At 42.6% G+C, this 26,155-nt stretch overlaps 2 protein-coding genes across 8 annotated transcripts in view; both read left to right on the top strand.

The window, feature by feature from the left end:
* Positions 1–739: 739 nt before the first annotated feature.
* MATN3 (matrilin 3) lies at positions 740–21,619 on the top strand. 2 transcript variants are annotated; one of them, XM_032653525.1, is made up of 8 exons: positions 740–1,014; positions 5,182–5,748; positions 8,521–8,646; positions 9,453–9,578; positions 11,198–11,323; positions 14,107–14,232; positions 18,875–18,985; positions 20,642–21,619. In XM_032653525.1, the coding sequence occupies exons 1-8, from the start codon at positions 804–806 to the stop codon at positions 20,695–20,697; spliced, it is 1,449 nt and encodes a 482-aa protein (XP_032509416.1). In that variant the 5' UTR covers positions 740–803; the 3' UTR covers positions 20,698–21,619. The 2 variants fall into 2 exon arrangements, with proteins under 2 accessions (XP_032509416.1, XP_032509417.1); XM_032653526.1 differs by lacking the exon at positions 14,107–14,232.
* Positions 21,620–23,733: 2,114 nt separating this feature from the next.
* The window catches only part of WDR35 (WD repeat domain 35), a 63,545-nt gene continuing 61,123 nt past the window's right edge, over positions 23,734–26,155 (top strand). For 4 of the 6 annotated variants that reach the window (XM_032653195.1, XM_032653193.1, XM_032653194.1 and 1 more), the window contains exons 1-2: positions 23,741–23,865; positions 24,774–24,891. In XM_032653195.1, the coding sequence (XP_032509086.1) occupies positions 23,842–23,865; positions 24,774–24,891 (142 nt within the window). In that variant the 5' untranslated portion in view covers positions 23,741–23,841. Of the gene's footprint in view, positions 23,866–24,773; positions 24,892–26,155 lie in introns of all 6 variants that reach the window. The other 2 variants (XM_032653192.1, XM_032653196.1) reach the window with 2 other exon arrangements.

Genomic DNA, 26,155 nt, shown 5'->3' with positions numbered 1-26,155 from the left:
TCCTGAGCTGCCACCATCATTCTTCTGGGGACGAAGTGGGATAAAGGGAGAGCCTTCGAAGCCTGTGGTACAGGCTGTCCTTCCAGCTCACAGGGGGCTCTCTGGGGAACATATGTTTGACTTTCTAGTCCTGGTAATATAAGTTCAAATGTTTATGGATTTTTGAAGCTGCGATGAAAGCATGTCTATTCATGCTGGTAGAATCTATGAGCCTTTTTTAGTTTTAATTTTTTTTACAGAAAGCCCACAGAAAAACCTGGGTTACTTGGTAGGGGAAAGCAATGTAGTGTGAGGATGGAGGTGAAACCTTGAGGCAGGCAAACCTGAACGGAGCTGGACGGCAGAGCTCGGGCCTCCTGAACCGGGAGCCTGGGGCCCTGGCCAGACGAGTGGGGTCGACCAGGCCCCGGGTGTACAGCGAGGCAGAAGTTTGGAGGGAGGCAGAGCCCGGCCGGGAGGCACCGGGCCGAGACCACCCAGACGAGACCGGGCCGGCGCAGGGCAGGGGCGGGAGGGGCGGCGGCGGCGGGCCGGAGTCGGACACCGCGCCGCCGGCCGAGAGGCCCCAGACATTCCACGCCAGCCGCGGGAATGCACTGAGCAGGCGGCGCGCGGCCCCGGACGGGTTCGCTGGGCGGGGCCTACGGCCGAGGGGCGGGACCGAGGGCTGCGGGGCGGGGCCCACGGCCGCGGGACCTTTAAATTGGCCGCCCGGGAGCGGCGCACGGGCCCACGACTGACCCAGCCTGCGAGGGAGCGACGACCCCCCCCCGACGGACACGGGCAGCAGCGCCAAGCCCACGATGCTGCGCCATCTGCCGGGACTGCTCCTGCTGCTCTGGCAGCTGCTGCTGCTGCCACCCCCCGCCGTCCCCGGCCCCCTGGACCGCCCCGGCTTCCTGAGGTTGGGGACCCGCGGCCCAGGGGGCAGCCCCGGACGCCGTCCCGCTCCGGCCGCCCCCACCGGCACGCCCTATTCTGGGGCCGGCCAGCACGGCGGGGCCCGCGGCGCAGGTACACGGCCTGGGCGGGGACGGGAGAGGGACCCCAGGCCGAGAGGGACCTGAGAGGGCCTCAGGGAGGGACACCCTCCAGGAAGGAGGGAGATCCCCGGCCGGGGCCGGGCGGGATGGTTGGGTGGGCAGGGGCATCAGGCGTTGAATGAGGAGGAAGAGCCTCCGTCATCCACCAGGTATTCCCTCCATCCCAGCCGGAGCCAGACTGTGGTGCAGGAGAAAGATCCCCTCCCCGATGAATCTTGTGGGGATACTGAGGTCCAGAGAAGGGAAGAGAGAGATGCCCAAGGTCACTCATAGTCAGGGCTAGACTTTGGGTCTCCTGAAGGTCAAACTCCAGCAACTGCCCCCTGAGATTTGGGCAGGGAGGATGGGGCAGCCGTGGGAACACCAGGCGCCTCTCAGCTCTCTGTCCTAGACCCACCTCTGGTTCAGCTCAGTAAACCTTTCCTGAGATTCTGCTTTTAGTTCTCTGGTTGAGCAAAGCTCCTAGAGCAGCAGAGAGGGAAGATCATCTGACACAGCCCCTGACAGCACATATAGGGAAACTGAGGCTCGTCAAGGGGAGGGGACACAGCAAATCAGTGTCAGAGCCCAGAATAAAACTCAGGGCTCAGATAACTCAAGCATGGAACTTTCCACTGCTTCAAGCTACCAAGCTGTCAATATGGTTTACATAAGGTTTTATCTTCATTACCAAAAAGTCCAGCATCAGACTTGTTAAAGTCCTGCTTTAAAGAGAGGCTGCATCAAACCATTTTCTGGATGTCCAGTCTCATCTGGCCAGTGATGCTTCATGGCCCAGGTTGATTTGTGTTGTCTACCCCTCCTGCACCTTTCTGGATAATGTTGAGGAAGAGCACAAAGGATTCTTTCCTGCATCAGCTCCAGTGGGCTGGATTTGATATGGCGAGAGCATTGTCATTGAGACAGGGAGTGCCAGGGTTCACCATGGTTCAATTCAGTTAGTAACCAGTTGGTTGCTCCAGGCCAGGAATGGGGGTAGGGGAGAAGCCTTTCTCCCAGAAGTTAATTTTACCTCTTGTCCTGATCCACCTCCCTTGGGGAAGCATCTGGGAGGGAGAGGAGGGATTCTGCGTGGGGTGGTCAATGTTCCTCCTATGCAGTACTGGTCCTTTATTACCTGAAACCCAAACCAATATTGAATGATAATTCTTTAATAAACACAACATTCCACCCTTTTTCAAATTCACTTCTTTTTGCACCCAGAAACTGCTAAGCTTTGCTATGGGCTTTTATTTCTAGCAGAGCTATCAGAAATGGACAATTATTGTGAGTAAGGAAACATTTTAGGAAATTCAGATTCTCATTTTCTTGGTTTCTGAGAATCAAAGTGCTGTTATCTAGTAAAGGGGAGTGAGATTCAAAAACAATTAATGATGAGGGCGTCTGAATCAGGAAGTAAGCAGATGCTCACAGAATGTCCTGCCATCTGAGTCAAGCCCCCTGTATTTTCTATTCCTGCTGTAATAAATTACCATGAACTTAGCGGCTTAAAACAACACACATTTATTATCTAAGAGTTCTGTGGCTCAGAAGTCTGACACTAGTCTCACTGGACTAAAATTAAGGTGTCAGCAGGGACATGTTCCTTTTGGAAAGATCTTAGAGGAGAATCCGTTTCTTTGCCTTTTTCAGCTTGTAGAGGCCGCCCCCATTCCTTGGCTCGTGGCCTTTTCCCTCCATTTTCAAAGCCGCCAAAGGCAGGATGAGTCCTCACATGTCATCTCTCAGATCTCCTCTTCTGCCTCTCTCTTCCATTCTGGGAGCTGTTGTAATTACATTGGACCCACCAGAATAATCCAGGACAACATCCTCAATCTCAAGCCTTTAACTTAATCACACATGCAAAGTCTCCTTTACCATGTAAATTAACATAATTACAGGTTCTGGGGATTAGGACATGGACATTTTTGGGGGGCATTATTCCTGCCCACCACACCCCTGTGACCTCCCATAGATGATTCCATGTGAAAAATCAAGTGAAGAAGCAAGGAATCCTGCATATTTACTTACAAGAACATAGCCTCGATATTAGTAAGGACACCACTTGGGTGTTAGTGACATTATTGTCAGATATGGGTTTGTATCACATGTAGTTTTCCCTTTACTCAAATTATGCAAAAACGTCCAGATCCAACTCCTGGAAGGATTTTCTTCTTCTTTGCTTTCGATGCATGGTAATTAGGGATGAAATGAAATTCTGGAGGGTTTTTTTTTTTTAAAGAATTAATTCCTTTTGACCTAGCTAAATACATGACGCACAGCATATTTCAGGCTGGTGGCTCAAAGTCACCAAGCAGGATGTTTACTAGGTACATGAGGTAGTGTTAATTTTGGTAGTAGAAAATGTTCCTTCAGAGAGAGGCAACCATGAAATGAAAGGTCCCTTTGGGCTGGGAGTCAGGAAACCTGGAGTGCAATCTACCGCTATTTTCTACCACTTTCTAGGTCTTACAGCTTCCTGAGACTCAGTTTTCTCGCCTGTAAAATGGGTATAAAAACAATCTCTGCATCTCTAACTTCACAGGGTTGTTGTGATGGAATCCTGTGATCCCTCAGTGTTATTGAAAGTAGGATATTATTTATTGTTTTAGTTAATACCTCTAGGAATCAGGCTAAAACCAAGAGGATACTTTTCAGTTTTTAAAAGAAAACTATACAGAGGCATAATTCCTGCTCCAGACTGGGCTTTTTCTGTCATCAACTGCTAGCCTAGGAATTTATTTTGAATGAATAAATACCTACACCTTTTCCCCCTACACACTGAGTAAATTCCTTCTTAGAGTTGCATCAATTTCCAGCCCCCTATTAGGAAAGAAAAGAACCCTGAATGACACTTCATGCCCAAGGATCTCATTTCCATTCAGGGCTTGGTGTGTGTGTGCATGTGCGTGTGCGTGTGCGTGTGTGTGTGCGTGTGTGTGTGTGTGTCGAAAGAAGAGGAATGGCTTCTTTCTTAGCTAGTCCTGACTTTTGGATTTGATTTGGGTGGCTAGGAGAGGGAGGAGTATAGAACGAGATTAGAGGAATAAAGGATAAGAAGGATGTGCTGAAAACAGAAATGTATTGTGTTGCTGTAATGTGCCAGGTACTTTTGTGTGGGAACGATGCAAGTTTCTTGAGGGCAGGGAATCTGGCTTATTTGCTTTTGTAGCCCCATGGCTTAATACGTGGTAGGCTCTCAAAAAAATATATTTGGTGAATGAAAAACATGGAAGAGAGGTGACTGAGACACTTTGGTGGGGGCAGTAGGACAGATACTAGGTCAAAAATCTCTGCTTCTTAAAACAAGACATGCTGACAAAGATGGAAGTCAACAGGGACCAGATTAAGTTGTTATCCTTCTTTCCACTTTCAAACTGTAACTCAGGGCTAGTTGGACCTCAAAGTTCACTAAACATGAGTGAATGGCCAGATGGAGGGAGAATTTAGGGCTACTCTGGAGCAGTTTTCACCGCCTTGGAAGTGGAGTAAAAGAAGGAGGCCAGCACGAGAGCACCAGTGTGCCTTACCTCACACTCTGCCATTGCCCGAGGGGCTCTGAGGCCTGGGCAGGCAGGGGAGGGCACAGTGAGGGTGCCCTGAGTTCACCTTTCACACGATTCAGGGTCACTGTCCCATTGCCTCTGATGGCCAAGAAGCCCAAGAGAGGTCTGGAATCCATTCATTCCTGGGAGTCTAGAGGAACCTTTGAACAAAACTTTAAGCAGAAGGATACGGTTCCCAGTGAAATTTCAAGACTCAGCCAGCCTGTAGGGGAGATATTTGGGGAAATGTCACACCTCTATGTGCATTCTCACTAGGGAATCCTGAAGGCCTCAGTGCTTTCAACATCCAAAGGGAGGGTGGTCTTGGGGAAGACAGCAGACAGTGGGGTATTTGGGATCAAGGGATGCTGGCCAGAGCTCTCTGGGTGGGAGAACTGACCCCCTTTCTTTCTTGTTTTTTTTTTTTTGTGTTGGCCTGGCCGCACGGGCATGTGGGATCTTAGTTCCCGGACCAGGGATCAACCCTCGCCCCCTGCAGTGGAAGCGTGGAGTCCTAACCACTGGACTGTCAAGGAAGTCCCAGAACTGCCCCATTTCTGACTGTGGTCTGCTCATCGCTTAGTCATGTCTGTTTCTCACACCCTTCTTTGCAGGTGTTTGCAAGAGCATGCCCTTGGACTTGGTGTTTATCATTGATAGTTCTCGCAGTGTACGGCCTCTGGAGTTCACCAAAGTAAAAACCTTTGTCTCGCGGGTAATTGACACTCTGGACATCGGGCCGGCAGACACGCGGGTGGCAGTGGTGAACTACGCCAGCACCGTGAAGATCGAGTTCCATCTCCAGACCCACTTGGATAAGCAGTCCCTGAAACAGGCCGTGGCGCGGATCACACCCTTGTCCACAGGGACCATGTCGGGCCTGGCCATCCAGACAGCGATGGACGAAGCTTTCACAGTGGAGGCAGGAGCTCGGGGACCCGCTTCCAACATCCCTAAGGTGGCCATCATTGTGACAGATGGGCGGCCCCAGGATCAGGTGAATGAAGTGGCGGCTCGGGCCCAGGCGTCCGGTATTGAGCTGTACGCCGTGGGCGTGGACCGGGCAGACATGGAGTCCCTCAGGATGATGGCCAGTGAGCCCCTGGACGAGCACGTTTTCTATGTGGAGACCTATGGGGTCATTGAGAAACTTTCCTCTAGATTCCAGGAAACCTTTTGTGGTAAGTCTTTGCTTCCAACTAGAAAAGATGTTATATAGTCAGACATTGTGTATCCGAAAAAAAAGATTTATTCTTTTTTGGTGGAAATTTATGGAAAACTTAAATATAAGCAATGCTTTTTCATATGTGTGTATTTCTTTTTTCTTCTTTTTTTTTTTGCGGTATGCGGGCCTCTCACCGCTGCTGCCTCTCCCATCGCGGAGCACAGGCCTCGGACGCGCAGGCCCAGCGGCCATGGCCCACGGACCCAGCCGCTCTGTGGTGTGAGGGCACCTCCCAGACCGGGACACGAACCCACGTCCCCTGAATCGGCAGGCGGACTCCCAACCACTGCGCCACCAGGGAAGACCTTTATTTTATTTTATTTTTTTTTAGCAACTTAAACATACTTTGTTGGTTTAGAAGTATAGAGCTGCCTTATATATAACTTGGTTTGCTCATAAAAATCTTCGTGTTTGCATTAGAAATGTGAAATTCTGGAAATATCCAGGGTACATGATCCTGCTATTCCCTGATGGGGTCAGAAAAAAATACAAATACAAAAATCTCCAGACACCTCTCTTCTCCCCTCTGCCCACCACATTTTTTCCAGATATTTTCTTTAGTTTTTCCATCTCTAGATTTAACAGAACTCTGCTTGTTTTTGGGCAGAAGACGGGGACTGTGTCTGTCTGTGGAAAGATCAGCTGGCTTCTATTCCAGTGTAACTGTCAGTCAGTGTGTACACTTAGTGAATACTCCAGTTTTCAGATTCAGCTCGGTGTCTGATCATTCCTTGTGGAGGGAGAGGCTTAGGGACCAGGAAGATTAGGATTTCAGCTCACTTGTGAGATAGCAAGAAGCAGGGTATTTTTTGTGTTTTTTAAAAAAATTTTTAAAATTATTCTGTTACTGTTCTTCTCCTTTCTTCCTTTAGGTTGGAGCTTAAATCCAGGCATGCTGATTTAATTAGAAGTTTTAGCATGAATCAGCCAAACCCATGAATATGAATCCATTCAAGGCTCGGGTTTATCTGTAGTCACTGACCAGAATTATGAATCTGTGGGACTCAAACTTTTTAATTTTTACTTTAAAATTTATTTTTATTTTTCATTTAAAAATTTCTGTCTTCCTTTGTTTCTTTCTTTTTATAGTCATGCCTTATTTTTTATCATTTAGAGATAATCTTTCAAAGCCCTCTGTGGAATTATCTAAGCAGGTGTGGACAAATTTCTAGTTCAGGTGAATTTTAAAATGTAGATACCTTTTGCTATATAATCGATTTCACATTTGTTTTTTCAACACGTGTTTATTGATCACTGATGATACAAAGATAAGGTAGTCCCTCCCTACCATCAAGCAACAGTCTGCGGCTGGGGATGAGACAAACAAGTGAACCAATAATTACAATTGTAGATTTCAAGGAGACTTTATATATAAATGAATGTGAAACTCAGCAATCAACAATTTGTCAGGAAATGAGAGACTAAGTCTTGGTCTGACCTCATCTCAACCAGACCTGGCCGGGGACCCTTTATCTTTCCTGCCCTAGGACACTGGGTCTTCACAAGCTGTCCTTGGCTTTGGTGGCATTGACTCAGCATTCATTGGTTTCCCAAAAGAAAATAGCTTTCTTTCTCCCAGAAAACCCCCCTGTGTTTGTGGGTGAGAACTTTTCCATAAAGATGCTGGTCTATGGCAAGGCTGGGTCTCAAAGATAGCACCTGGGGTTGGGCTTGAAGAACATAAAGTAACAAGTGGTGAGTGGTCATCTTTTCATTCTGGTATGAAAGATCTGCTTGTTCTGGGGGGAAAATACCCTCTCTATGGAAAAAAGACTGAGAGGTAGCTGTTGTAGTCAACGAGCTGGAAAGATTATTCCATGAGAAGGCCCTTCTTGGGAAAATATTAACCTGTCCTGTTGCCAAAATAGTGGAGGCTGGGTGACCTGCCACAGGGGTGCCAGCCTCCTGCAACAGGCCTCCTTGGTTTCTCAGAAATGACTAAATTCATTGATTCTTTTATCAAAACACGTCACTGGGGGAAAAAAAATCTGAGGTTAAAAATGGCTCCAGGAGCAAAAAGATGAGGATGCAGTTTAGCTAATGTAATCTAATTTGTTGTTTTCTTCCTTTTCTTTTTACTGGTTTGTATATAGCATGTAAGTTTATTCTCCTGGCAGATATGAGAGTCGCATGCGTATACATTTGGGCTTAGGAACTCATGCCGCCTATTCGGAAGGCAGTTAGCTATGTTGCCCTCCACCATTTGCAATTTCAAACATGTATTGCTGCCCAAGAGTGAGTGGGTTCCAGGCCTAGAGGAAAGCCTGGGTGTGAATTCTGTTTAGACACAAACTATAGAACCCTTGGAAACTGTGTTCTGGTGGCAGTGGGACCACTAGCTCATAGAACTTCAGGAATGACATTACTGTTCCCTTCTTTCTGTTGGGAAGCAAAAGTCTTTTTTTCTGGCTAGGTGGATACATTGAATAAAATATCGAATTGCCTGATTCATGTAAAGTGTTTGGCTTCAGCTCCAAATTCAAAATTCCCTTTCTTTTTTGAGAAAGTCAACCACAAGATCTATGATTTTAAATTAGTTACAATTTAAACATTACTGAGAGTGGTGTTTATAATAAACCAGGGGCAGGAAACAAGTAGCCAATTTTTAGAGTGAACTAAAGGTAGAATCAGAGAGGAACCTGGAGAGTGATTTGTTTTGACACAGGAGGAAGTATCTGAAATGCTTCTTACCTGTCGGCGCTGACTGTTGTAAATTTCCTTTGCACAGCTCTGGACCCATGTGCGCTGGGCACACACCAGTGCCAGCATGTGTGTGTCAGTGACGGGGAAGGCAAGCACCACTGTGAGTGCAGCCAAGGATATTCCTTGAATGCCGATAAGAAGACGTGTTCAGGTGAGGCTGCTTAAGGGGTGGTGGTTGATGGAAACTTATCTGGGGACTCACCCCAGGCTTTGGACTGGCATTATGCTTTTCTCCTAACTGCCCTGTGGTGGATTTACTGTTATCAATGACTTTTCTTGAAAAGGAACATGAGGAGAAAAGTGAGGTAATACCTAAAACAGTATGTAATACTGTAAGTAATGTAATAGTATAAGTACCTGTTATAATACTTATTACTAGGTTTAGAGAGAAGGGTTAGTAGGGAAAAGGGCTAGTGAGGAAGGGGGCCAAAACTCTTCGTCCTTTTGAGGTTTTGGATTTTTTTTTTCCTGGGTTTTATTTCATTAAATACAAGCTCCTCTTACCTGTCTGTGACCATAGAAGATTCATGGAATCTAGAAGTGGAAGAAAATCTAGGGAGGTTCTCACTCATCTGCTCTATGAATACTCACGTACAATCAATGAAGAGTGGGAATTAGGTCCAGTTTGTTAAATCCTAGAAAAAAGTTTTAGAGAGGAAGAAAACTTAGAGATCATTTAATTCAACCTGCTCATTTAATAGAAAATGAAACTGAGACCTCCACAAGAAGGGAGAAGACTTACCTACCCATGTCATGGGGTCTGTTAGTGAAAGAGTCAAGGCGAAGTGGGTTCCCACCCAGTCCAGCAGGCTTCCTCTCGTGCCAAGCTGTCCCATTTCATTAGCACTGTGTGTGTGTGTGTGTGTGTGTGTGTGTGTGTGTGTGTGGTGTGGCCCGTAGTTATTTATTTGCCGTGTTTTCCATGTGTTGACATTTGTCCTGATCATCTTTTGATAGTTATTAATAAGTGTGCTCTTAACACTCACGGCTGTGAACACATCTGTGTGAACGACAGAACTGGCTCTTATCATTGTGAGTGCTATGAAGGTTATACCTTAAATGAAGACAGGAAAACGTGTTCGGGTAAGTGGGGGCAGAGGCTTTACTGTTGCCTCCCTGTTTACCTATCTCCCTAGTCAGTGTTTGGCGGGGGTCACATCCACGGGGAGCTCGGTCTCTTTTCCTCTCTTGCCATCTTGGGCTTTTCCCCTTTCTTATTAGAAAGTTATAAATGGCAGCATGTGTGTCTCATGACCCACATGTGTGAGTGTGTTATTTCCTTCTCTGTACCCAGCCCTAAGAGTCCTTTCCAGAATCTAAAGACAATTTAGTATGTGAAAATCAAATAACAGCCCACAAGGAATTTACTACTTACAGAAAGAAAAGCAGTCATTCCATAGTGGAGAAACCTGGCAGACACCACGTCAACCAAGACATCAGAGTTAACATCACCAGCAATAACACACAGTGACGTCATGCATCTCCTGACATGATGTTCTGAGGGCACAATAGCACTTCTGTGGTATTCTTGCTAAAAATTCAGAATCATGAGGAAACCTCAGATAAACCCAAATTGAGAGACATTCTACACACTAATTTTTCAGTAATTTTCAAAAGTGTCACAGTCATGAAAGGCAAAGACAGACTAAAGAAATGTCCCAGATTGGCGGAAACTAAGGAGATGTGACAACTTAATGCAATGTGTGATCCTGGATTGGATCCTGGACCAGAAAAAGGACATTAGTGGTGGAACCATTGGCAAAATTTGAATAAGGTCTGTAGGTTAGTTAATGGCATTGTATCAGTATTAGTTTCCTGGTTTTGGTAATTACACTGTGCTTATATAGGATGTTAACATTTGGGGAAACGGGGTGAAGTACTGGATTTTTTTCACTATTTTTGAAACTTTTTTATAAGCCTGAAGTGATTTCAAAACAAAAAGCTCAAAGATAAAAAAAAAAAAGTTAAAAAATATCATGTCAGTACAGAGAAAAATACATTGAGTAGCAATTTGGGTCTTGAGTTCTGATGCTGTTCTGAGTCATTTGGTCTACTTTGGACTCAGTTTCCTCATTTATTACAGGAGAGGGTCGAGCTACAGTTTCTTCAAACTCTAATTCTATGTCTTTCTGATTCTAGTATAATTCGTCCCACAGCTGTTAGAATCCCTCTGATTCAGCATAAATACAACAAATCTAAAAGGAACGCTTTAGAAAGTATTCATGAGATACTTCGATTATAAGAGCTCAGTATAGGGCTTCCCTGGTGGCGCAGTGGTTAAGAGTCCACCTCCCGATGCAGGGGACACGGGTCCGTGCCCCGGTCTGGGAAGATCCCACATGCCGCGGAGCGGCTGGGCCCATGAGCCATGGCTGCTGAGCCTGCGCGTCCGGAGCCTGTGCTCCGCAACGGGAGAGGCCACAACAGTGCGAGGCCCGCGTACCGCCAAAAAAAAAAAAAAAGCTCAGTATAGATGATTCTGAAAAGGGGTGGGGAAAAATAGAAGCATAAGTATTGTGTGTGTAGGAGTTTGTTTTACTCAGCTAATTCCTAGTGAGAACAGATATTACTGATGACTTTGAGTGGTTTCTAATAAGTTTGCCTCTCTGCATTGCTAGCTGCAAATAAGAAGATTTCTATATATGGCTGATAAAAGACATTTCCACGTTTAACATCTTTTCTTCTGGACTTCTGTTGGGCAGCTCAAGATCAGTGTGCTTTGGGCACACACGACTGTCAGCACATTTGTGTGAATGACAGAGCTGGGTCTCATCACTGTGAATGCTACGAGGGCTACACTCTGAATGAAGATAAAAAAACGTGTTCAGGTAAGGTCCACTCAGTAACTTCTTTCATCCAGGGCTCTTTCTACTGCAGTGAAACCAACTTGCATTTCACCAAGGGAGAGATTCTTAAAGGTAATGTAAGGAATCGGGCTTCAGACATTCTACCATGCTTTTCAGACCAAGGTAAACATTGCTCAGGAGGCAGTGAGCTCACTAGGTTTTGCAAACATAGCTCACTTCAGAAAATTACTAGGTAATGGGTAGGGAGTGGGGGATATAAGAAAAGCTAATTGAATGTACGGTCCTAATCCAGGAAAATTTTATAGCTCTGTAAAGCAAATAGGAAACTTTAGAGGAAGTCAGCTGGACAGTAAGTATTTGGTGTGATAGGCTGAACTGATCTTTTTCCAATTAAAACTTGGCCTGGAACTTTTCTGTAGCGTTAATCTTAAATCCAGATCGTTTTAGTAAAGGAGGCTTTGTAAATGACTGAATTAGACCCACACAGATCTTCCAGTAAGTCTGAAGCAAGTCCCTCCCTGACAGTTTCTAGATGATCAGTCTTGGGTGAATGTGAGACTTATAACTTGGCGAGGAAGCCCTTGCCGGAACTGCTAATCCTCATTAATTTGATTTAAACTCACTGACAGAACAGAGTGGCATTTGTAATGTAAAACCACTCCTAAGAGAAATTCCTAGCTCTCAGGGTGGTGTTTAGTTTGGGCATATTCAATACTTTTTTAGATTTTATGTATGCTTTCCTCTTCCTTGAGATGTGATGTGTGACCTTTTCAAGAGAGATTAAAGGAAGTGGCATATAACTAATTCCCCTTTTTTTAAAAAAATGAGATCAGTAAAAGAGTTCTGAGCACCTATTTTGTTCCCAGGACTCTGCTAAGCACTGTGGGGATGTAAGGAAGCGTCAGCTTCTGCCTCTGAGCTACGTACAGGCTGGGTGCAAGGAGAAACAGCTCCTTAAGAAAGCAGGGACTCTTAGCCAGGGAGAGGGACCGACAGTGACTAAGGGCGGGAGGGGCTGGGAGGCAGGAGGTCTGGGATGGACAGAGGGCTGGGACTGGAGGTGGGCCTCGGCAGGAGGGCGGATAAGGCTTAGATGAAGGAGTGGAGAGGGCAAGGGCAAGGGGAGTGGCTTGCACTGGTTTGTTCAGGGGCTGGGACTAAGTCAGTTGGATGGAAAGGAGTCAAGGCTGCACTTCTCAAACAGTTACAAGTATCCCTCTTGGTACTTTAAGCAGGACCTTTAATCTGAAGACCTGGGAAGAGGAAACAAAAACACATTTACATGTAAACTAACAGATATTATGGCATAAAATGGACCATTTTATTAAAAAAAGAAATCAAAGGAGATTTTCAGTTAAGGCAGACTACTCCAGGCAACACTTCCAGATAACGGTTTGCCAACATTCTTCAGTGCCTACTGGGTACCATGCACGGTTCTAGGCATTTTAGGCACAGTCACACATTTACTGCTCACAGCAACTTTACTCACAGCAACTTTACAAGGAAACTGAGGCACAGACAAAGTAACTTGCCTATGGTCACTTGCCTAGTGAGTAGCAGAGCCAGGATCTGAACCCAGGCACTTGCTCTGGTGGTTACATATGCTCTCAAACACTAAGCTACACGTCTCATGGTGCAAAGCACAGGACAGCAAAAGGAGATAGAAGAAAAAGACGAGATGGTGAGAAGCTGGTATTTATATATTTTACAGCAATAATGGATGCCATTCTAAAACTGGGTCAGATCCCCTCTAATGGCCTGCCTTCCCCTTGCTGGGCAGTGGCAAGGCCTGTAAATTAAATGTGGAGCCCCAGATCACGGGTCAGGGGCTGGAGGCACATCCACTTGTTATCGCTAGAGTCGCTGCTAAGCTGGGCTGAGGGGAAAACAAAATGTTCTGCTAGTAGGCATTTTGCTGGAAACATCTGAATTGTAGTAGTGAAGGGGAATATCAGTGTGAAAGTTGGAAAGACACTATGGATAGATTACCTAGGGCCTTACGCTTCATGAACAGCTGTTTTATAGGCAATAGTGAGCCATGGAAGGTTTGTGAGCATAAAATGACACTTAAGAGGAGAGTTAGAGGAGAACAAATAAAGTAGTTTGGCTTCTGCAATGGCCGAGGAAGAACCTATGTATCCCAGGAAGCCCTTGTTCCTTGTAATGTATTTACTTGTGACAGACACAAATACTTCCCTATCCAGTCATACACACCATCACCATCATCATCATCATCATTGTTATTATTTTTTCTGTGTGTGTGTGTGTGTGTGTGTGTGTGTGTGTGTGTGTGTGTGTGCAGGCCAGTGTTTTCTGTCCCACTTTAAGCATCAAGGGCAGGCCCTTGGTCAACATAGTTTTTGTGCAGCATCAAATGTAACTCCATGTGCAGGTAGGTCCCTAATAATTTATTTTTGGTGATGGTGAAAATGATCTGTGTATAGCTGGAGAGGTTGGAGGCATTCATGGTCATCAGGAAAGGCTGGAGATAAGTTCTGGAATAGAATCAAGACTCAGTGCAGCCCCAGGACTGCAGATAGCAAAAAAGAGAAGGCACCGAGATAGCTGCAAGAGATAACAAGGAACAAGGAACAAGGAACAAGGAACAAGGAAAGGGGTGTGGGATAGGGAACGGGAAAAGAGGCTCTCTCCTTCTGAAACATGGGAGACGCATTGCTGACGACTGTAGGATTCATTTGCTGCACTTGTTGGCACCGAACGAAAGCTTCTTTCTCCCGGAAGTCTGTGTTTAGTTTCCAGTTGTAATTTGTGAATATTCTCTTTCCTGACCCATTCCTGGTCAGTTCGTAACCAGTGTGCACTGGACTCTCATGGGTGCCAGCACATCTGTGTGAATGATGGGGCCGCGTCTTACCACTGCGATTGTTATACTGGCTACACCTTGAATGAAGACAAGAAGACATGTTCAGGTAAAGACTGTCCCTTTAAGCCTAATTCATGTGCTAGGACAGTCTTAGGAGTGAGCTTTCCTGTCTCCAAGTCTGAAGCACGCTTCTGTGTCTTGCTCCTTGGTCAGAATTCTCCAGTGGTTCCCAAACGTCTTCACAATGCAATAATTCTACCTTTCCACCAGGCATCCTACCCTCCATGGTCTGATTCCATTTTTTTTCCTAATTAAAGTCTCTCCCTAAGTCCAGGTTCTTTTTTAATTACAGTAAAATATACATGACATAAAATCTAGCATGTTAACCATTTTAAGTGTAGTCCAGTGGTGTTAAGTACATTCACATTGTTGTGTAACTATCCCACTGTCCATCTCCAGAACTTTTTTTTATCATCCCAAGCTAAAGCTCTGTACCCATTAAACAAAAACTCCCCATTCCACTCTCCCTACCCATGGTAACCACTCTTTTTCATCTTGTCACTACATTTGGCACCAGATTCACTCCTTCTCTCCAAGACCTGTGATCCAGCCACATGGACTGTTTGATATTCCTGGAGCATGCCCTGTACTCACCTGTCTCCATCCTTTACTGTAATCTGCTTCCCTTGCCTCTTCTGCTTGTCAAAATCCAAGAACCACATCCAAACCTTGTTTGGTTTTGTTGGATTAAACTTTTGTCAGTCTGGTAGATGTAAAGAAGTATCTCCCTGTAGTCTTTCTTTTCCCCATTTCCTGGTTACAAAAGAGGCTAAGCTTCTCTTCTTATATTTATTTGTCACTTCAGTCTCTTATCTGGAAAAGCTATTTATGCCTTTATTTTTCTATTGGGTTATTTATATTTTTCTTACTTATCATAACAACTCTTCACATGTCTGGATATAAATTCGTTGTTGTTTTTATGTGTTGCAAATATCTTCTCCTAGACTGTATTTATATTTCCACTTCTTAAATGACGTCTCTGCAACAGCATTCGTTATGTTTTAATTCTTAAGTTGTGCAGTGGGTTTATCATGCATTCATTTTTATGCATTATGAGGCATTTGTCTTTATTATGCATCTTAACTTACATCAGTGTCCTATAAATTACTTTTTGTGAATCAAATGTTACAAAATAATGTCTGTTTGTTTAATTTCCAGGACTAGCTCAGTTTTTACCCCCTCTCTGTTACAAAATAATGTCTGTTTGTTTAATTTCCAGGACTAGCTCAGTTTTTACCCCCTCTACCAGAATTCCCCTTATTCTTCCATTGAACTGTGTCCTCTTTTTCAGCACTGGATGCCTTGTGTTGAGGTTACTTGTGTGTTCCTTCAATCCTTCCTTCATCCAATCAATAAATATAGCGTCTGCTATGTTCTAGGCACTAGGTATACAATCATGAACAAAACAGGTATGGTCTTTGGTAACAGTCTAGGGGGAAAAGACAAGTACATAACACATTTATAAATTAAGAGCAGTGATGGAAGAGAACAGAATGGGGGTTGGGGAACCTATTTCAGGTTGGGAGGGTCTCTCTGAGGAAGTGGCATTTGAATGCTGAGGATCAGCGGCAGGTAGGTTGAGACTGGAATGCTGGCGGAAGGAGGGAGAGCAACGCCAGGTCCTGAGTGGTGGCTTTAGTGGGGAGAGGAGGTGAAAGGCCACCCGTGTGACGGAAGCATGACCAGCCAGGGATAAGTGTGGGGTAAGGCAGTTTGGAGAGTTAGGCGGGGTCAAATCATGCTGCTGCTCTGGGTCATGGGAAATTCTATGAGAAATGGGAAGTCACGGAGGGTTTGTAGCAGTGGAGCAGCGCAATGCTGTTTATATTTTTAAAAGTCACTCTAGCTGCTGTGTGAACAGCGGATTGAAGGGGATGAAGAGCAGAAGACGACCAGTTCGGGGGCTATTGCAGTTGGGCTAGGATGGTGACAATGTGGTAGAAGTAAACTGATTCCAGACATGTTTTGAAGGTAGGATGAACGGGGCTTGGTGACAAACTGGATGTGGGGATAGGATGGGGGTGGAGTAGGATGGCTTTCCTATTCCACTTGAGCAGCTGGAAGGAGGGGGTATCTTTACTGAGGGGACTGAGAGTGAAGCAGATTTGGGGAAGAAAATGCAAGTTTTGGACTTGTGGTTTTATGCTCCTGTAGACCCCAAGGACCACGGGTAGTAGATTTTGTCTGTACTCTTAGCATCTACCATAACACGTGACAGTTACTCAGCAGACACTTCTTCATTTGAAGTAAAGTGTGGATCAGTTTCTTGGGGAGGGTGAGGGTTAATAAGGAGCAGCTTGCTTGTAGAATTTGAGTATTTCTGGGTGCTGTCTTCCTATCTTAAGTGTTTAATCTTCAGAAAAATCAGTCTTGGGCACTTTTTCTTCTCCTGGAAGGTGAGGATTCCAGAATGGTTTATAATGGCTTAGGCTCTGACCTCATTTCTTTAGCCATTCACCTATTTATTTGTTCAGCAAGTATTCATGGAACTTCTGTTCTATATCTAGTACTCTGTTACATCCCGAGGAAGTAACTGGAGACAGATTAATGTTTTGTGGTTTGCACTGTACAAGTCTTTGCACTACTTTTGTTACATTTATTCCTAAATATTTTATTCTTTTTGCTGCCAGTGTGAATGGATCCATCTCTCAACTTTCAATTGTGCAACATCCCAGTTTTCTATGGGGTGTTTTAATGAGAATATTACACTGAGCCCCTACCCTCACAGAGCTTATAGGCTATCAGGCAAGGTATACTGGAAAAGTATCATAGGTACCAATTTTATACTCTGTACAGGTATGATGGGCATGTACTTGATATTCAGTAGATACTTTTTGGCTTACTAATTAATTTACTGATCGAGATGGGAATTTGAGCTGGCTGTCCCTGAAAGTTTCAATAGGATTTAGACAGCTAGATAGATTAATCAAGTAAATTTATGGTCCTCCAGCCCTGTATCTTATCTTTGTATTGGGTTGACCAAAAAGTTCGTTCGGGTTTTTCTGTAACATTTTACGGATAGAATGTGGGAGAAAATGCAAGAGCAAAGGACTACTCTTTGTCTCCAAGCAGTACTACTACTCAGTTGGAAGCTTATTCATCAGTCTTTAGATCTGGAAGTTACTCTTATTTCTCTTAGGCAACTTTAGGGGCTATGATATTGAGTAGGAATAGCCGCCTCACTGAATTACAGAAAGCAATTGGAGTTAGAATCATCATTCTCCCACGTTCTTTGCTTAAATGTCAATACAAACCTGAATTTTTAGTTCCAAAGTATTTATGGGTAAGTAGAATTTTCAGTTCAAACCATTCAGTAGAATAATAGTCTGTGTAGGAAATCAGGAATTACCTAGTTTTAAACCTTGAAATGTTTTGGCCACACAAATAGAGGACTGTTTTCCTCATTTTCATTTTTTAAAATTGAAGTATAGTTAATTTACAATGTTGTGTTAGTGTCAAGTATACAGCAAAGTGATTCAGTAATATATACATATATAACTTTTCAGATTCTCTTACATTATATGTTATTACAAGATACTGAGTATAGTTCCCTGTACTATACAGTAGGTCCTTGTTGTTTAACTATTTTATATATAGTACGGATATGTCTTAATCCCAAACTCCTAATTTATCTTCCGCCTTCCCCCAATCCCCTTTGGAAACCATAAGTCTGTTTTCTATGTCTGTGAGTCTATTTCTGTTTTGTAAATAAGTTCATTTGTATCGCTTTTTTAGATTCTACATGTAAGTGATATATGATATTTGTCTTTCTCTGTCTGACTTACTTTACTTAGTATGACAATCTCTAGGTCCATCCATGTTGCTGCAAATGGCATTATTTCATTCTTTTTATGGCTGAATAGTATTCCATTGTATATATGTACCACATCTTCTTTATCCATTCATCTGTCGATGGACATTTAGGTTGTTTCTATGTCTTGGCTATTGTGAATAGTGCTGCTATGAATATTGGGGTGCATGTATCTTTTCAAATTAGGGTTTTCTCCAGATATTTGCCCAGAAGTGGGATTGCAGGATCATATGGTAGGTCTATTTTTGGTTTTTAAAGGAACCTCACACTGTTCTCCATAGCGAACATTTTCATTTCGTAATGAGTACACAGTATCACAAGGGATTGTCTTATCTCTGCATTCTTGGCTTCTCCCTGCATCAACTTAAATATTTACTTTATATCATGGAAAATTTCAGACAATTACAAAAGTATAGAGAACAATAGAATGAACTCTCATATAACCATCACCCAGCTTTGACAATTGTAAACTTTTCCTCAACATCTCTAACTCAGTTTCTTTGGTGACAAAGTCCACAGTACTTCCTCCTCTTTCCATGTGCTCTTATATTCTTTTATCTCCTAGAAAATGCATTTAGGTAAGAATTAAAAACAGAAGTATTGGACTTCCCTGGTGGCGCAGTGGTTGAGAGTCCGCCTGCCGATGCAGGGGACACGGGTTCGTGCCCCGGCCTGGGAGGATCCCACATGCCGCGGAGCGGCTGGGCCCGTGAGCCATGGCCGCTGAGCCTGGGCGTCCGGAGCGGAGAGGCCACAACAGTGAGAGGCCCGCATACCGCAAAAAAAAAAAAAAAAAGGAAGTATTGAATCACAGATTTCCTGATTTGCTATGATTTCTAATTAGCTATAACATTTTGTGTATTGTCATTGTCTTCAGCCATTGCAGAAGCACGAAGACTCACCTCCACAGAAGATGCGTGTGCGTGTGGGGCCACACTGGCATTCCAGGATAAGGTCAGCTCATATCTGCAGAGACTGAACACCAAGCATATCCTTTCTGGAAGGGTTTCTGCTTCTGCTTGAAGCCAGCCTAGGTACTACAATTGAGCTGACATTTTAGGACATTCCACAGGACAAGTGCCTTATTCATTAAGTTTTAAGATGAGCCATAGTAATACACAGCTTTAATTTCTTTACTTTAGAGTTCTTTTAAAATGTTTTAAGACCGTTACACCCATTCTTATTTACATGTAAGAGCTGTGTAATTATTTATTTTTCTAGTGCTTCTCCATAGCAGTATAAGCTTCTAATTGCACTCTATTTGACAGTGCTATTACCCTGATTCCTTAGTATGACTTTCTTATTCAGAATCTGTACATGTACAAATCGAGTCAGCTGATTAATGGAGTGTGATAGTTCAGACGACACATAGCTGTGTGCTTTGTCTAGCCAAGTGGTCAAAAAGCAGATTTCAAAATGTAACACGGTACTACCTCAGAAACTTTCAAAATCAGTTTTTTAGCCAAAGGAGTAATTCAGGAAAAGTACTTTTTCTTAGCGTAGTTCAAGTTAACAACACCTTTCCTAGGGATCTTAGAGGCATGGTATTCAGACTGTGATAGGGATACCCTAGGGGTATGCAGAGACTTTCCAGGGGTATGTGGGGACACAGAACATTTTAAAGGAATCAATTTCCAAATCCTTCACTTCCTTAAATCGATCTGCCTACAATGCAACTTGGGGTCAGTTGGCATTCTCTTTTCCCATCTCTCACTTCAGTGTCACCATTCTCTTAAATTTATACAAGAAAGGCATACCTCTTACTTACCCTGAACTTTACTAAGGTGAATTTCTTGGAAAGGTAAACTCTCCAGAGAGCTTTTAAATTAAGCCTTCATAAACACATCTCCCCCAATTCATCCCATTAGGAGATACCTTTCTAATTACAATTCACCTTTTATTTTTAATGATTTTATGTCAAAATTGTGACTTATTCGCTGTTTGGATCAACTGTGTCCCCATAATAGTTGTAATGGTAGCTCAACTGAGACGATTAAAAAAACTTAGCACCTTATGGTCAAAGAAAATTAATTCAAAGGTAATTTCAATATAAATGTGTATGTGCTTGTTGTTTGTATTGTTTACACCAGAGAAGTATAATAGAGTGATAAAGAACAGATTTCCAAGATTCAAAGTAGAATAAAATTGTGGAGGAAGTAGAAAGGAAATACAAATTCAAGGAAATATTTTATTTTAGAAGAACAACAGTAGTAACAATTCAGTATGGTATTAATATTACATGGGATACATTTAGAAGACTGACTTAAATTTTGTTTTAAAGCATCAATATTTATAATATAGCAGAAATTGCATATTTGCAACTAAAACTTATGATGAAAATTTTCATGTAATCTAAATAGGCACAAGATTCACTTATTTGTCAAAATTATTTTAGGGGACATATGAACAAAAAAATGTTTGAAGACCACTGCTTTACATCATGCTCGCTAAAGAACAGAATATCTGAGTTTTAGATAGATTTTTGGTGAGAAAACAATTTCACTCTTTTTGTTCAAAATAGAACTTAAATATATATATATATATATATATATATATATATAATCTTGTATTGAAGTGTTTGAAAGTGTGTTTGCATTTTCTAATGTTTAAAAATATACGGTGTTAGCCTTAACAACTTAGCCACTTGATGACATTTTGGAGAAGTTGCAAGCAAATGAATATGGACAAATACATCGTTAAATTCCTCAAATTTTTTACCTGGAAATATGAAGCATTTGGTGTATTTAATACTTTGGCATACTCCAGTGTTCCTGCTAGTAATCTGCCATTACCAATGCTTTAATGTTACTGGATAAGTAGTATGAGGATCTTCTGGAGAATCTGTATCATTTTTCTAAGGAAATAAATGTCCCTTATTCAGAGCAAATTTTAGTGTCTCTAAGCTATGACTGTGAAATGGTAGGAAACAGAGTGAAAAGTTTCATAATTTCTTTCTTTCTTTACTAATTGAGCCATTTAATTTTTTAATGTCTATATTAATAAGATAAACAGGCTTAAAATGTGAACTTTTGATCTGTTTTCTTGATAGTATTTATAGTGTAAACCAGTCTTGTTACTTTAGAGTGTAAATTGTACAGGGTATTTACACATAAAAAGTTCATATAATTGAATTGAGATGAATACGATTTAGAACTATATCTTCATCACTTTTTGTTTTTTTCTCATTTTTGCCAGAGTATTGTTGAAGCTGTGATCAGGAGATTGTAATACACATGCTTAAGTATAGTTAATACAGATTAAGTGAACTGTTATATGTCATTTTCAATTCATTCTGATGTTAGAAAGAAACACACAACTAGTTGTGAATTAAGTGTTAAACTTTTTACCAAGGACAAAAAACCCTAAATTTACTTTACTGTTTTACTCTAGGATCCAGTCAATAAAATTATATATTTATAAATACTGATATAATAAGTAACAAAACCTAATGTCTTTTAAAATGTTAATGATAAGCCTAACTCTTTTTTTTCACTTACATATTTGATAAATTTTTTTTCCGCTTTTATGCTTATAACTTTTAGAAAAAAATAGTTCTTTAAATTGTATACTACTCATTCTTTTCTTGGTTTATGTTGTGTTTAGTATAATAAAAATGTCAATATCTTTATATATTATTGTCATGCTTTTTTTGGGTAACTCTTATATCAACTTTGCCTATTAACATATTTTCTTAAATTAAGCTGAATTACAATTATTTTGAATGAAACAGTTTCTTGTCAAAGGACACAACACTGTGACTCCTCCTATAATTTAATCTCATGCTCTTAAAATTAAAAATTTAAGCTCAGGTTAAACAGAAAGGCTTTAATCAAGATTGTTGTGGGAGAGGGAATAAAACAAAATTACATAAATTCAGATAAAATAATGATGAGGGTACATTAATATATGCACTTGAAAAGAAAATATAACCTACAGGTGCAAACCCAGAAACAGTAAAAAATCTAAAATATAAACTGTAAAGGGAAGACATGAAAAATGAACACATCAAAGGCAGTAAATATTATATGAAACCTTTATTGTTATTGCTCAACATTTTTGAAAGCACCTGACATAGAGCAAGTATTATTTTCCAAACTTACTTGAGCACAAATCAGTTATATTAATATATCACAAAGAAATGGTGTTATAGGAGGAATAAATGAGAGCTCATGTGCAAGAACTAGGGAAAGGTATTTAAAGAGAGACAAATTTTCAAGAGTGTGACCATCAATAGCTTGAACTAATCATGTCTTAAGCTTAACCAGTTGACTGGAATCCCCTGGCTTAGATAATTGATTTTTTTCTTGAGTCCAGTATAGGGAGCCCGTGATCCGGTGCCAACAAACATATCTTAGGGATGTAGTTGGTGCTGAAAAAGATACACATTCATTTGAAAACAAACAAATTATCTGAATGGGATCGGGCTTAAGTTTGGGAAGGATTTCTCAGGGAGACCTGATGTGTGCGTTTGGCTAGGCGCAATTGGCCAAGGAAGCAGGAACGTCATAGGATATATAAAATGACCTTGGAAGCACACAGGAATAGTGGGATTAAAAAAAGCATACTGGCTTGCTTAAAGTGGGGGCACCAAAGTAAAAACATTTTAAGACCGAAGGAAGATCTGATTTTAGCTTGGGTTTAGATTTAATAGGAAAGGCTAGTACCATTGTCAGTTTTCGAGTACGCTGGGTGAGGCAAGAGACTTGGGTCAAAGGATTTGAACGTTATTTGCCTGAGATGGGGAAAGACGCTAGGTGGGGAAATTAGCTACCGTTGCATAAAGTACACACTAGATTATACAAATCAACAGGCGTAGCCGCAAATATGGTAAAAGGTAAAACCAGAGACAAATTAAAAAAACAGATGAGACTGAATAATTTCATAGGAGTTTCTGCGCTATGTCTAAAATTGTGGTGGTGTGTAACTCTCCAAGCATTCAGAAAGGACAAGGAGAATTGAAGAAAGAAATAAGGTAGAAAAAGAATACAGTGGACCACAGGCAAGAAAATACTAAACACCTCAAGTACTTAAAAATGGGAGGCTATGCCCCAATGGCAATTATATTCTGTAACAGCCCACAGCTCACACATATTTTTTTCTTTTTAAAAATTAAAAAAAAAGTTGAAGTGTATGTAATTTACAATGTTGTGTTAGTTTCAAGTGTACACACTTAATCTTTTTATAAGGACCCTTGGGCTGCAGTAACAGCTTAAACAAGTTGTTAAAAAGTACTAAAACAAACAGAATTAACAAAATCTCCTACCCCCAAATTGCTCCAGGGGGCTCTCCCATCCCCAAAGGCACAAAGGAAGGTTTGCACGCTCTGAAAATGCACGTTTGTACCTTCATTTGGCCAACGGCGCCAGTCTACCAAATACAGTAAATAACTTTTTCCTTTCACAATATTGGGACTTCGGGGCTTACAGAACACCTCATCTTTACGACCTCATTTTAATGGGCGCCCTTACTGACTTGGTACTGACACCTCAGTCGAGTTCCGCCGCGACCATCCGAGGTGTGGCCGGTCCTCGAAGCCCGCCCAGTCGGAGGGCAGCTGAGGCTACGAGCCAGGGCGCTGGGCAGAAAAGCCCAGAAGCAGAGCGACCAGGTCCTAACCGCGACAGCGGGTCTACCAGCCCCGCGACGTCCGCGCAGGCGTACGACGCCCGGCGAGACGAGGACGACGCCGGAAGTGTCCCTCGGCGCCCCGGATGCGACCCAGCGGCGGCGGTTGCCAGGGCGACCGGAGCTTCCAAGAGCCGCGGGTACTAGCGATTGGCGGCTTAGAAGAAGTTTCCTGTGTCGGGCTTTATCTGCTGTCGTCGTCCTCTCGGGGTTCCCAGAATGTTCTTTTACTTGAGCAAGAAAGTGAGTTTCCCGGGGTTCGCCCTCGCTCCTCCTCTGGTCTCTCGACCTGCGGGCGATTCCCGCATCCTGCCGGAAGGGCCATGAGTGGTGATCCCGGCTTCGACGTCCCTCCGCCCACCTTCCTGCATGGTCCAGCCTCGAACCTCCGTCTGATGGTCTCCAAGACCCAAATAATCCTTGGCGGAGACAGCAGCCCTCTCGCATGATTCTGTCCCATTCCTGCCCCTGGTTAGGTCCTTTTGGGGGGCCTGCAGGGCTGATCACTTCGTGTTTCCCTATCTTTCCTCCTTCACCTGTTGCTTATCCAGGTGATTTAAACTCTTTGGATCATCACAGGCCTCTGGGCAGGAGAAAAGTAATAAAAAGGTAGCCAAAGTGTATGCGGAAAGGGAATATGAATTGATGATAATAGATTTATACTTCCGTTATCCCTACCCCCTTTTATTTATTTTTTTAAAAAATATTTATTTATTTATTTGGCTGCACAGGGTCTCAGTTGCAGGACGCGGGATCTTCATTGATGCCTGTGGGATCTTTTGGTTGCGGCATGCAGGATCTTTAGTGTGGCATGTGGGATCTAGTTCCTTGTCCAGGGATTGAACTCAGGCCCCCTGAATTGGGAGTGGGGAGTCTTAACCACTGGATCACCAGGGAAGTCCCCCTCCCCCCTTTTAAAAATCCATCAGGTCACTCCCCATTGGGTTCCTTTGCAGTCACTGCCCTTCTCTTTGTGGGCAGTCCTTTCTTTCCCAAATGGGCCCAGGGCAGTTCAGGGGACTATGCTCATTTTCATAACGGCTCACATTTCTGCAAGGCTGGCCGTTTTTCTTCTTCAGGCTTCGTGTCCTGTAGACTCATTCCCAACCCCTTGGTGAAAAGCTGTGAGAGTGGGTGTGGTTGCTTTTCAGATTGCCATTCCCAATAATGTGAAGCTGAAATGTATATCTTGGAACAAGGACCAAGGATTCATAGCATGTGGTGGTGAAGATGGATTACTGAAGGTTTTGAAATTAGAGACACAGACAGGTAAATGAATGCAAGCCCAAATGTTTGAACTTGATGGAAAATCATTTGGTCAGAGAGATTTGCCCATGGTATTTGTCAGTATGCAATTCTAATTCTTTCAAAAGGAAAAAGAACAAAACCCCAAACATTTTGGGGTGTTCTTCTAGAGTATTTTTGTAACAAAGTTCAGAAAATATTGAATGTAAACATCAGATGGCTTTTGCTGAAATTATTGATGGCAAATGAAAATGAATGAAGAATGAAAACTAAGTCATTATGTTGTTTTATGCTATGTGTATTGGTTGTGCTATATAAATAGGAGTCTAAAATAAATAAAATAAAATAAAAATGATGTGAATCAGCATTTCAGTAAGGTCACAAAAATCTCACGTTTTGGTAGATTATTTACAGGCCTATGTTGTCCTTTCCACTTTTCAGATGTGTTAATAATTATGCACCTAGTTCCCAAGAACAGAAAATGGGATTAAAAAAACCATTTTTAGTAATAAGTCTCTTGTGTTTTACAGCTTGATTTCTCTTTTTCTAGTTCTCTGGAATCATAGCAAACAGTTTCACATTTTTTTATTATCTAATATTGCTCTAGGTCGGAGAGCTAGACAATTTCCAGTCTAAATTGGAGATTTAGATAAGGAGATTGGAGTTGGAACCTCAGCTCTGCCATAAGACTCCTGAGTGTCTTTCAGCAAGTTGCTGAGTACATCTGGGTTTTAAGTTCAGTCTTTTGTAAAATGAAGGGTTGAACTAAATTACATTTTGGATTCCTTACAGCACTGCTTCTCAAGCTTTATCAGGCATAAGAATCATCTGAAGAGTTTGTTGAAACAGATTTCTGGACCCAAGCCCCAGAGTAGATCTGGAATTTGGTCTGAGAATTTGCATTTCTAGTGGTGCTGGTGTTGCTGAATCTCAGACCGCACTTTGAGTAACACTGCTCTACAGCTTTGAAGTGGTAGTTATAAATATTTATTGAGCACTTTCTATGTCTGGGGTGTTTAACCTTCACTATCTAATTTGACTTCACAATAATCTTGAGAGGTAGGTATTCCAGATGAGAAAACTAGGTGCTGATCAGTTAATAACTTGTCCAAGATCACACAGGAAATAAGTGACACAGCTAAGATTTGAAGTAATAGGAATAGAAAAGAATTTTATTTGAGCCAAACTGAGGACTATAGCTGGGGAGGCAGCCTCTCAGACATCTCTGAGGAACTATTCCGAAGAAGATGGTTTTCAGCATGGTTTTATCTCTTGTCAGAGCAAAGAA

This window comes from Phocoena sinus, chromosome 13, assembly GCF_008692025.1.
Source record: "Phocoena sinus isolate mPhoSin1 chromosome 13, mPhoSin1.pri, whole genome shotgun sequence".
Lineage (NCBI taxonomy): Eukaryota > Metazoa > Chordata > Mammalia > Artiodactyla > Phocoenidae > Phocoena > Phocoena sinus.
This window is presented reverse-complemented; position numbering and strand designations above follow the sequence as displayed.